Source organism: Nelumbo lutea, chromosome 4 (genome assembly GCF_056320005.1).
Source record: "Nelumbo lutea isolate HS-2025 chromosome 4, American lotus-T2T, whole genome shotgun sequence".
In the NCBI taxonomy this organism is placed as follows: Eukaryota; Viridiplantae; Streptophyta; class Magnoliopsida; order Proteales; family Nelumbonaceae; genus Nelumbo; species Nelumbo lutea.
Genome location: NC_142687.1, coordinates 100,813,464 through 100,826,782, shown reverse-complemented (window position 1 = coordinate 100,826,782; position 13,319 = coordinate 100,813,464). Strand labels below are relative to the sequence as shown.

At 37.0% G+C, this 13,319-nt stretch overlaps 1 protein-coding gene across 3 annotated transcripts in view; it reads right to left on the bottom strand.

The window, feature by feature from the left end:
- Positions 1-5,159, bottom strand: part of MTR4 (RNA helicase, ATP-dependent, SK12/DOB1 protein) — a 46,014-nt gene extending 40,855 nt beyond the window's left edge. For all 3 annotated transcript variants that reach the window (XM_088985487.1, XM_088985488.1, XM_088985486.1), the window contains exons 1-4: positions 4,634-5,159; positions 845-1,045; positions 545-763; positions 26-364 (exon numbers count right to left, since the gene is read on the bottom strand). In XM_088985487.1, coding sequence (XP_088841613.1) covers positions 26-364; positions 545-763; positions 845-1,045; positions 4,634-4,894 — 1,020 coding nt within the window. In that variant the 5' untranslated portion in view covers positions 4,895-5,159. The remainder of the gene's footprint in view (positions 1-25; positions 365-544; positions 764-844; positions 1,046-4,633) is intronic.
- Between the last annotated feature and the right edge of the window lie 8,160 nt (positions 5,160-13,319).

Here is a 13,319-nt window from a genome sequence, read left to right as displayed (position 1 = left end):
ATTTTTTCAAGAAATGAAAATTTACCTGCATTGCCAAAAGCTCACAATCCCTTTTGCTAAAGCTGAAAAGTATAACAGGATCATACTGACGCTGAATTATCATTTTCACCATCTTGAAAATGTCACTCTCTTCTCCTGCTTTACCCACCATTAACCCCTTCTGCCACTTCCCATTCTCTCTTTTCTTGTTTCCTTCTCCAGCAGGAACAAGAGCATTTAGGGCTTTCTGGAAACTGTCCTCACGAAATTTACCCTTTTCATCCACCACCAAGTATAGGCCATCGCCTCCAGAAGGGAAAATATAATGCTGAAGTGGTGTAGGCCGATAATCTGTATAAACAATATGGCATGGTTGTCGGTGTACCTGCATTTTTGGGACAATATTAATATTTTTTAGTCAATGGGAACAAGATTAATACAGCACTATATCAAGCATGATCCTTCAAACAATGCATACCACTGAAAAATGATATTTTTAAATAGGTGCATTACCGTATGCTGGTGCTTAATGGTAGTATGTAAAATGTGAGCAAGAGGAAATCACCTTTGCTACCCAATCAGCAAACTCCTTAGCATTAGGAACTGTTGCCGACAGGAATACAAAACGTGAGTTCTTTGGAGCCATGACAATACTCTCTTCCCAAACTACACCTCTTTCCCTGTCACGCATGTAATGTACCTCATCAAAAATAACCCAGGCCACCTCCCGCATAATCTCTGATCCTTTATATTGCATACTACGCCAAATTTCCGTGGTCATGACCTGAAAACATCAGTTCTTGGATCCTACTTTCAGTCTCACAAAGAAAACACAAAGAAGCACAAAATGAGTCATTCAACATACCAAACATGAAGCATTTGGCTCAATGGTTATGTCTCCAGTCATCAAACCAACATCTGAAAACTCTTCTTTAAATTCTCTAAATTTTTGGTTGCTCAATGCTTTGATTGGTGAAGTGTAGATGACCCGCTGGTTGTCTCGTAAGGACATTGCAATAGCATACAGAGCTACTACCGTTTTTCCAGCTGATGTATGGGCAGATACCTATAAGAAGACCATAGGAAAACTTTAAGTACACCTAGGGAGGTATCTATCATGGTGTTATATGTAGGGACACAAACTTCTTTGTTTTCTTTGTTCTCTGTTTACAAATTAATCATACATGCATAGGGCTATCCAAAGTCGATCTAAAGCAGCATGTCTTGTATTCAGGAAACTCATTTCTCTATTTACAAATCATATATCCATGTTTTTCTTTTTCTTTATTTACTAATCATACATCCATGTTTTTCTTTTTCTCTATTTACAAACCATAAATCCATTCAAAAATGAAAAGAAATTTCTAAACAAAATAAAGTTCATAGAATTAAAAATACAAAACAGTAGCAAGTCTGAGTGGTGAAGTGCGGAACCCAATCAAGTACATAACAGAAGGAAAACTAGAAACTAAGAGCCATATCAAAATGTAACAACATTGTTAAAAAAGGACTATTATGGTGTATAACTTGTAGAATATATTCAGCAGTATGGCACATGAGATAAAAATAGCATAGATGATGCAAGCTTCTTGCAACCAATCAGCTTGAAAATCCAGGTTAATTGGTCAAGAATTGAATCCCCTCTTGGACCAATGGAATAGATGTACTTTTTCTTTCAATTTTGATGAAGTTAGCCTGCTTCTACCTAGGGCTGTTCATGAATTGGGCCAAACCGATTAAACCAACCCAACTTGATCTAAGTTGGTCGGCTTTGTTAAATTTTCAATCGGCCTTGGTTTAAAGACATAAATAAGCCGACCGATCGGTTTGGGTTGCAGTTGTTGAATTTAGTAATTTACAAACCAAGTAAAACCGATCTGAACGGTTGTATAAAGTGGGATACATAAATGGTTGTAGACAGTGAGATACATAATGTGTTATAGTGGTTAAAAAAGTCAATTCTCTCTCACATGTGATATGTAATGTAAACTACTTTTTCTAAGACATCACAAGACAAGGACATGACTTACCAAGTTTTGTAGGTCTGCAATCCTAGCCCCTACCCTCTAGGCCTATTTTTAGGCAAACCGCAAATGTGTACAATTCATATTCATTGTTTAACTCCTTATCACTTTTTCATTAAATTTGTATTTTGATATTTGATTAAAATATTCAAATAATTATTTGTTATCAAAACAAGTGCCATAAAAGCTGTACAAGTCGTAACAAATTTTCTTTTTTATTTTCAATTTTCATGTCATTTCATATGAAACCCCGAGCTACAACCTATAAACTGCAAAAAGAAAAAACAATCCATCAATGGAAATCTCGGTTCGGTTAAAACCGACCAAACTGAGCATCTGACAGCATTATTTTTAATCAGTTTGTGTTATTTTTGGGTCAGTTTCGGTTGGCTTATTAGCCAATTCGAGATGTTTGGTTCGGTTGCTAAAATATTGTGTAACCAAACTGAACCGACCCGTGAACAGCCCTACTTCTACCAACTGATGGGTGGCTCAATTGGTACTCAGACATTGATGTTGTCCTTATGCAAAATGGAAAGCCATTGGCATATCTCAGCAAGGCATTGAGCACCAGGAATTTGAGCCTCTCTATCTATGAGAAAGAACTTACGGCAGTAGTTTTCACAGTCACCAAATGGAGGTCTTACCTATTGAGACAATAATTTACTATACTGACCATCAAAGTTCAAAGTACTTGTTAGAAAAGAAATGGTCTACTACTCTACAACAAAAGTGGCTTGCTAAATCGTTGAGATTCAACTACAGAATTGAATATAAGAAAGGGGTGGAGAATAGAGCAGACGATGCTCTTTCTAAGCTTACTGAAGATCAAGGTTGTTGTAATGTTGTGTCCAGTGTTCAGCCATTATGGATGGAAAAAATCATCAAAAGTTATGAAAAAGATGCTAAAGCAAGGCAACTCATTGCAGCCCTTTACGTCAATAAAGATGTTGAACCCCATTATCAGTATCACCAAGGCATTTTGCAGTACCAAGGCATAATTTACATGGGCTCTAACAACACCTTAAAGGCAAAAATTCTTAGTAGCCTACACACTTGAGTTGTAGGGGGGCATTCAGGAATTCAGGCATGCTACAATAGAATTAAGTCTCTCTTCTATTGCCCTGGCCTAAAAGCAGATGTTCAGAAGTTTGTGACTAAGAGTGATGTATGTCAGCAAAACAAAGAAGAGATTGTCCCTTATCCTGGGTTGCTTCAGCCACTACCCATACCCAACCAGTCATGGAGCCACATTTGCATGGACTTTTTCAAGGGACTTGCTAAGTTAGAAAGCAAAGACACCATCATGGTCATCATTGATAGATTTACCAAGTATGTGCACTTTATTCCTTTGGCACACCCCTTTACTACTGAGTCCATTGGTCTCTTATAGTCTTATTCCTAGAACACATCCACAAGCTTCATGGGTTACCCCAAAGCATTGTCACGGATAGGGACAAATTCTTTGTTAGTGGATTTTGGAGGGAGCTCTTTAAACTATTAGGGACTCTGTTCCATTTCAATTCTGCTTATCATCTTTAGATAGATGGGAAGACTGAGAGACTCAACAGGTGCTTGTAAACCCATCTTAGATGCATAACATGCCAAAGACCTAAGCAGTGGTGTAAATGGCTGTCCTTGGCTGAATGGTGGTACAATACCAACTACCACACCGCCTTAAAAATGACGCCATTTCAGGCCCTCTATGGTTATGTTCCACCCTAATTGTCTATTGGACAGCAATTGAAGTCTACAGTAGCGGCTATGGAGAACCTTTGGTTCCAGAGGCAGCAGATGATACAACTCACCAAAGATAATCTCTCTGTGGCACAAAATAGAATGAAGCAATTAGCAGACAAGGACCACACTGAGAGGACCTTTCAGGTAGGCGATTGGATCTACCTTAGGTTGCAACCTTACAGAGAGTTCAGTGGCATTATGGCACCTAAAGCTCATGGCCAAATACTACGGACCCTTTCAGGTTCTCCAGAAGATTGGTGCAGTTTGCTTATGAGTTGAATCTGCCACCTACTTCCATGGTGCATCTTGTCTTTCATGCTTCCCAGCTCAAAAGAAAGGTTAGGCCCAACGCAAGTCCCCATCCCACACTACCAGTGACTGACTATCAATTTCGAGTGCAGCCAGTAGCAGTACTACAACACCGACTGATCAAACGACATAGTGCTCCAATCACACATGTATTGATTCAATGGTCACATACAGCTCCAGAAGATCTACATGGGAAGACTGCAGCTCCATTCAAAGCCGGTTCACAGATTTATTGTCATAACAACATTATAAATAGAATTAGTTAGAGTGGTTACAAGTCGTAAAAGATTAGCTGTATCTGAGTTGTAACAACTTTTCTCTCTCGCGGTTCTGGGTCATACCTATAGAGCTCATATTGGCTCTAGGTGTATCTCAGGAATTTCCAAGTTACAGTTCAACTGTAGCACTCAATTTCTATCAAGATAGCTTCCATATCATTTAAAAATTTAAAGTATGATAAACAGACGACGAGCAGAACAAATTTCATGAGAAAAGACACTCGAAACAGGAAACGAGGAATGTGGGTCTGTCAAGTAATATTAGAATAATGCTACTTCATAGCGGGAAGAATTGCAGCTCACCATAACGGATTCACCATTATCAAGGCATTTGATTGCCTCCGACTGAAAAGGGTCAAGCATGAAAGGAAATTCCTTCGCAGGCTTCGAATGTTCTCGAGTTGAAGATTTTGACGAAGGAGCGTAACCTTCGGGGTAGGAAACGTCATGAACACAGGCTACCGTCTCATCTAGACGAACCAAATCGTTCTCTCTCTGCTGTTTCTGCGGTTGGCCAGACTCTTCTGAGGGACTGTCGAATGATTTCCTCTTCAAAGGCCCCATTGACGCTCAGAACAAGGATTCAAAACGGAGAGATTACTTACAAGCAATGAAATTTCAAGAACCGCGAAAACACTGGATTTGTGTCGTATTTGAGAGAGGGATCCTTTTTCTATGTTATTAGGGTTTTGGTCTGCTTAGGATAACCGCCATGGTCTATGCAAGTATGCATAAATCCAGCGAGATAGAGATCAAATGTTTGTCAGAATCGGACCTTTCGAACCGGAGGTCAAAAGGAGATCGGCTTCGGTCACTGCAAGGCCTGTTCGAACACTATGCTTTATTTGATGGTGAGATATTCTCAAATGGAAGGCTATGATGATTGTTCGAACGAGATTCAGTCGCTGCAAGGCCCGTTCGAACAACCATCATAGTCTTGTATTGGGAATATCTCCCATGAAATCAAGTATAGAAGTACGGAGATGTTCCCGATGCAAGGCTGTAAAGGCGGTTAGTGTTTGAACGGGCCAATCTCATTTGGAAGGAGTACAAATACAGATTTATTATAGAGTACAAAACTATGTATTTTATATTATTTTATATGGATATGTATTATACATATTTATATTTATACTCCTAAGATAAGCTTTTATAATTTGCGGTGCAAAATTTATTTGTTCTGTGTAAATGACTGTATGAGAGTAATTTGGAGACGGCAATTTGATGTGTCCTTGTGTCACCATATAGCCCTGCCCTAGTCAAGTGGGCATTTGCCCTAGTCAAGTGGGCATTTGGAGGGAGTACAAATATGTAGAGTGCAAAATTATTTTATATACATTTGTGCTATATATATTTGCATTTCTACTGTTTTCAAACTAGTCTAGTTGTTAATATATGTTATATTATATTATACTATATTATATTACATAAAATAAAATAGTTCTATGTAGTTTAAAAAAAAAAGAAAAATAATAATAAATTTGTAAATATGCAAGTAGGAATGATTGAGGCGGGATGGGGCAAATTTGGGGATCCCCGTTCCTTGCAAGGACGGGATGAGGATAGGATTTCTAGCCCCATTGGGGTTTGGGGCAAGGACAACTAGACAAGGTGGAACATTTGAGTTAGGGGTTGGGTATGGGGCAAGCAAAACCTGCTCCGATCCCACCCTATTACCATTCCTCAAGTAATTTTTGGTAGGGGTGACTTGTGTGGATCCAACTGAGTTTTTGCATTGGCTGGGCCTATGTGAGAAAACATGGGTCCAACCTAAACTTGGCTTGGGCTTGGGTTGAGACCTCAAACAGCCCAAACCCAACCCATGCCCAACCCAATCCGAGCTTGCCAGAAAAAAATACATAACATATGTGTATTTTATTTATATAAGAAAATACCTTTTTTTGTCTAATTATGTATACATATGTATATGTATAATGTATGTACATGGGTATTTGTAAATGAAAGCTGCACATGTTTTCAATTAATTATACTCTTAAATGGAGTCATAAAGCCCAATAAAAGATGAATACATAAAAATATAATCATAAATTCTTTAAAACCTGATCAACATGCCCAAGCCCGACTAACCTTACCCAACCCAACTTGAGCCCAAGCCTAACCCAATTTGCATTAGGTTAAGCTCATGTGGGCCTATGTAGATAAACCTGGGCCATTGGACTTAATGTTGGGTTAGGTCAAGCTCAAGTCTAAAGATTGCACCTTCAGGGTTAGGCTTAGGTTGACCTTCAACTTGACCAACCCACCCGAGTTGTATCCCTAAATTTCAGTTTCTTTTTGCAAGATTGACTTCGTTTACTTTGTATGTAAGACTCAGTTTGGAAGGAGTGCAAATAAAAATATGTAGAGTGCAAATCCTTGTAATATTCTATATGTATTTGTACTATATATTTGTATTTGTACCGCTTCCTAATTGAGCCCAAAGATTAAAATGGGAATTAAAATGATGTAGTCTCCATAATCAATGAAAGAGAGTGGAGGTAGAGAAAAAAGTATGGGGAATTAACCGACTGCTCCAAGGCATAAATGAATATGCCCCAGATAATTTTTTTTTTCCTTTTGTTAGATCGAGAAAGATTCATAAACTCCTTGGGGTGCCAACACCCCACGTATCAGCAAAATAAATATAAGCGAAGGACATGCATGCCAAGTCCTCAACTAAGACAGAGGTGGCATTTGATAACACTTTTCAAACCTTTGAAGTCTGAAAATGTTATTATTCAGACACCACCTATGTCTTGGTTTGAGTCTGAAAAAATATTTGAATTGTATTTTTAGATCTAAAACCATAAGACCCAGGCTAGGCACTGAACATGGTCAGATGCATTTCAGACCTAGCCAAAAGTCTAAAATTTCCTTAATAATTTTAATAATGACATATTATATCCCTATTTTAGCTTGATCCCCATTCAATCTTTTGCCATCGAACGAGAAGGGAGATGGCGACGGAGAACCAGGAGAAATCCTATAGTCATCGGTGATGGAAAACCCGAAGAAATCCCATTCTTCCCCCACCTCCCTCTCTCTCTCTCTCTCTCTCTCTCTCTCTCTCTATTTGTGTGTGTGTGTGAAATTCATTTGGTTAACAAAATACGATTCTAGTGAATCATATTCTCTCTTTCTTTGGAATTCCCTCTCTCTTATTTTGTATAGTTTGGTTCAGGTTCTCTCCTTGCAAGATCTTCGACCTTTTTCCAACAACCTAATTAGAAAAACAAAAGCCATCTTCGCCATAAATGGACCGAATGTCCTAGGCTTTAGCCTTTTAGTGGAATGGTTACAATATAGAGCCTCCCAATCCATCGACAATTGCAGCATCAGTGAGGTTGGCCTCAGTCGCAACTTGCTTGGATCTCCTAACACGAACTTGTCCCATGCAAGTGACCTTGGGCGAAGAAGTTCCTAGGTTTCAATGACATTGTTATTCTTTCTAACGAACATGGGGCTGGCTTGAGCCCTCCTACTTCCGTTTCTTCCAAACCTCGTCAATGGATGTGGGAACTTATCTACTTGACCTAGGCTTGCAATGGGTTTTGAAGAAAAATGCATTTAAAAATTTTAAACTAGAGAAGACCAGGAAGAAGACCAAAAGAGCAAGATTTTCGAAGAAAGTTCCAAGCTTTCAGCCTTGTGAATTCGCACTGACAAGCTTTCGGCCTTCTATGGTGTCCTCCGTTCCTCTTCAGCCACCTCTAATCCTATCTCACAGGCTTCAAAACCCTCCAAAGCTCAAAGTCACCTGACTTAAAGTTCACAAGTTCTCCTCATTCCCCTCCAAGAGATTTCCAGCTTCCGCTTCTTCATTGTCTTCGAATCTGTCAGATTGGGACAGAGAAGAAATAAGATGGCTCAAGCCCTAAAACGCCATAATTCTCTTAATAATTTATTATTATTTTAACTCTTTATAATTGATTTTTAATTTATAAGTTTATATGTATTTTTTTAATTTTATTATTGTTTTAATAATTTACTAATATTTTTCAATATTACTTTGAATTTAATAATTATTTTTTATGACATAATACAAATTAAACTCAAAATTACCAAATAGTATGTTTTATGGGTAAAATAGTAAAATTAGGGAATTTTAGATGCTGAAGGGTTGATCCAATACAAACAACCCCATCTATTCCGAGCCTCTAAAAAAGTAGAAAAGCATATATGCCTCTTTTCAGATTTCAAACACTTTTAATATATTTTTAACTTTTTAGATTTTAGATTTTAGATTTATGAAACACCATATGAGTGATCATGATCAAACCCCAAAAGCCAATCTGCAACGTATTTTGCTTCTTGGAGAATGTGGTTGTATGCGACCATAAGTTGAAATTTCATGTAGACTTCGTAACATTTTTTTAACATGTTTTGAATGTTCCGCAATGGACTTGAGATGTCTTGAAGACCTTCGACGACAATTTTGGAGTCTCCCTCAATTATAATTATTCTCTTTTTGAACATGGATGCTACTAAATGGGCTGGCTTCAAGACCTGCAAGGGCTTTTGCTTCATTGATGGAACAAACACTTGCACTTCTACATGACACAAACTTAACTTCTCCCATACCATTCGTAAGGCATAAAAGCTTGTTTTAATTGCCTAGGATTCCACCTGATGAGGAGCCTCTCTGAGCTTGATATAATCGTTGCAATAAACTTTTGCATTCTCCACTATCGTGCCCGACAGGAGGCATTTATTCCAAAAAAAATTGGTCCCTATTTTTCCAAGTATGCCATAAGAGTGTGCTTGATTACTCCAAGAGTGGTTCATTTTTGTTTGTTTCTCCAAATTTTAACATTCTTTCCCACCTGCCCATTATGTTTTGATTGTCTTGAAGGTAAGTTAGTTCTTGCCTTGCCTCCCTCCAAAATTGTCTGGAGGCATCAAAATGTAAAAATATATGATTCACATTCTCTGGTTCTCCACAAAAATGGCACTATACGTTTTGGCTTAGACCCAATGTATGCAATATTTCCCTAATCATTAGTTTCATTTTCAGAAGAAGGAATGTGAAATGAACTATCTTAGGGAGTCTTTAGTTTCCAAATCTTTTTTCGTTTTCTATTTGATTCCCTTGCTTGAGGTCATAGGCAAACTTGATTAAGATTACACCTTTAAGGTCTGGTTTCCATACCAATTCATAATTTTCTCCCTTAAGGGAAAAGGAAAGGCTTTAATCTTATCCCAAACCTCAATGGGGAACCAAACCCAAAATTTGATCGCTGTCCCATTCTTTGAATTATCCCAGAGTTAGGAGATCCTTAGGCCCCATTCACTTTATGGTAAGTTACTTATCCGGGTAAATGCAATTTCATGGGTAAGTTTTTCTTGGGAAACACATACCCAGGTAAGTGCATTACCCATGTTCTTTTATTTTCTAGGTAATTAAGGCAATGGCCATTTTTTAGCCATAGAAATCCATTATTAAAATGGACATTTTTGTCCCATTCAAGTGTTGGCAACTTTCCACCTATGTGGAGAAATTATTTACCCACCTATGAGATGGGTATCATTTTCCTAGTAACTGATACCCAGGAAAATAAACTTTCCCTGGTCCCCATATAAAGCTGAAAATAGAAGATGGGATTCTTGGTCAATGGGAATCAAAATCCCATTAACCAACTTTTCCCATCTCAAAATCCCAAAAAAAAAAAAAAGAATGCCCTCTTAAAGTTAATATTTTCATCTTGTTGCCTTTTATGATACTCAAGAGTGTTATTTCCCACCCATTGATTTGTCTAGAAGTTGATTTTCTCCATTTCCTATTTTCCATCCTAAACCAAGTTTTAGGATTTCTCTGGAATCTAAAATCCCCCTCCAAGCCTAAGACATATATTTTTTGATCCAATTCCCCAAGTCCCTATTTCTTTAAGTACTTTGTGGTGATTACGTTGACCCATAGATTTTAAGGTTGGGTGAGGATTTTACATCATAGCTTGGCTAAACAAACTTCATTTAACAATTTTAAGGTTTGTATGCCCCATCCTCCTTTTTTCTTTGATTTACACATAGTTTCCCATTTAACTAAATGGACTACAGGTGTATCTTTTTTCCCCATAGAAATCTTCTTTGCTTTTGGTTAATATCTTCAATTGTTCCTTTTGGTAATTTGAAGGCTCTCATAGTGAATTGAGGAATCATAATTATTTTTGCTTTTAGTAATGTAACTCTTCATGCAAGAGAAAGTGTTTACTTCTTCCAACTTGCAAGTTTATTATCTACTCTTTCCTCAACTCCTTTAAAGGTTTTTCTTGTGACCCTTCCCATAATCATTGAAGCTCCTATGTAGGAATTATTTTCCTTTTCAATGGGGATTTTTAGTATATTAGTAATCATCCTATTATGTCTTCTATGGATGTTCCCTGAAAAGGAAATGGCCAATTAACTGAAGTTAGGCTTCTGTCCCGAGGCCTCTACAAAAGATTATAATAATTCCCTTATTTTGGTATCATTACTTAGATTTGCTTTGACAAATATTATGTATTCACCTACAAATTGCAGCAAGGGAATATTTGGACTTTCTTTGGTAGTTTTGAAGCCTAATTGGTGTTCCACCCCTTGTTCCTCAATTGCAATCAAATTACTTAGGACCTTGCCACAAAGCACAAACATGTATGGAGAGAGTGGGCCCCCTTACCAAAAACCCCTAGAGGCTTTAAAAGTCCTTAAAAGAGATCCATTAACTAGCACTTGAATGGAGGGGGTGGTAATGCATTGCATTACCTAGTTGATCCACTTCTCATGGAATCCTAATTTCCTTAGAGTTTCCTCAATAAAAGTCCAATCTACCCTATCATATGCTTTTTCCATGTATATTTTACAGGCAAATACTCCCTGTTTTCCTTTCTTCTTTATTAAATTGTCAATTAAGTCATGTGCTATTAGAATGTAATTAGTAATTTGTCTTTCAGGAATAAAAGCACTTTAGTACGGACTTATGATTTGGTCAAGGAAGGGCTTTAGTTTGTTTACTAGGATCTGTGATGATTTTGCAGATTACATTACATAGACTTAATGGGTCTAAAATTGTCCATTGTAGTAGGATCCTCACATTTCGGTATTAGGGCCACAAAGGTTTTGTTCAATTTTTTTTGTCATATGACATGAGTGGAAAAAGGCCCTAACTATCTCCTCTACTTACTTACCTATAATATTCTAGTATTTTTTAAAAAGAATATATTTAGGCCATCTAGGTTAGGGGCTTTAAATTCCCCGATGGAATTTAGAGCCTCCGAAATCTCATGATTTGACATGTCTTGAATTAATTATTCATCTTGCTCTATAGAAACTTTTTGTTTCATAGTATTTAATGTTATTCCCACGTTTTGGGTTTCCTCTTTTGTAAATCTTTCTTCGAATTTTTGCCACCCATTCTTTTATTTCTTTTGGGTCCTTTGTCCATTGCCCACTATCTTTTTTTTTTTATTTCCTAATGTGATTTTTATTTCTTTTGATGATAGTGGAAGTGTGGAAAAAGTTTTATCACCCAGTTTAATCCAATTTATTTTTGTTTTTTGTGCCCAAAATACCTCCTCCCTTAGGAGGTTTTTATTCATATGTTTTCGAAGGGCCAGATCTATTTGGATCGATTTTCTTTTATTTGGGATCCTTTCTAGTAGGGCTTCTATTTCCTTCAATTGGAGAGGGATTTTGTTTTTTTCTTTCTACTATATTGCCATAGGCTTGCTTGTTCTAGTTTTTGGGTTCGTTCTAGGTGGCTCCCCTACCCTTTTGTCAATTACAACCATGGGGTCGTTGTTAAGGTGTTTGCTCTAATCATCTCTCTCCCCTTCCCATTTCCTCTTTTTTTTGTTGATTTGATTACTCTTCTCTTATATGTTTGCATTGAATGTAGAAAAGGATAAGAAGACTTCAATTGGTTAGCGATTGTCTGAGTTCTTAGTACACTCCAACCAGCAATTGTTCGTGTTGCCACACTTCAATTGATTATGTTTGTGGTTTACAATTGGTGATTTTGCTTTAATGCACCTTGCCTTAGATCCAATGTTGAATTTTATAATCAATATGTAATGTTTTTTTTTTTTTGTTGAATAAAGCATTCTCTTGCTAGGAAAATGTAGGGGTGGATTCGAGCCAATCCGAGCCAAATATTTGGCTATTCAAACTTAACTCACTAAAAAATTATGAGGCTTGATCTTGATTTGAGCTAGAGAATTGAGCTCGAATTCGGCTAAACTCAAAAGCTCATAAGTTTGAGCTCAATTGTGAGCTAAATATCATCTAATTTTAAAAAAATGTACATATAAAAATTTAAGAATTATAAAACTAGTTATTATTATACATATAAAAAATAAAATATTATATAATATTCTTATTTTTATTACTATATATGTTTCTCCCTCTCTCTTCTATATATATATAAGCCTCAAAAGTCAAACTTTATTAGGCTCGAGCTTGGCTCGAATGTTGGTTTAAACCAAACTGAATTGAACTTTTCACGAGTTGAGCTCAAATAGCTCATAAAAAGCTCCACTCCTAAGAAAATGTACATACAAGTGATTTGTTACAAGTTGAAGGGGCTAGAAGGGGTAGGGGTAGACCAAAACGGACATGGGTCAAAGTATAAGAAATGGTTTAAGTGATGATGTGCTATTAATTTATTAATGGATAGGTCATTCAACAAAACATAATGGGGAAGCGGGATTTATGTATCCAACTTAATACAAATGGGATAAAGCTTGATGATGATGATGAATGTATGCTTAACAAAATAGATATTCTCTCTTTTAGTTCATTTAGTATAAATAATAACATTAAGCAATATGGAATGATTTATTACTTCATAAGTTGTAGAGATGGTACTCTTGTTTATGTAAGCAAACACCCCCTCCCTAGAGAGAGAGAGAGAGAGAGAGAGACTATGCAACTGCTCTTTCTCTCTTGATCGAATTTTGATGAGTAGCATTGAGGCCCCTAATCTAAATGTTGTTTATCCTTTCTACCTCTGATACTT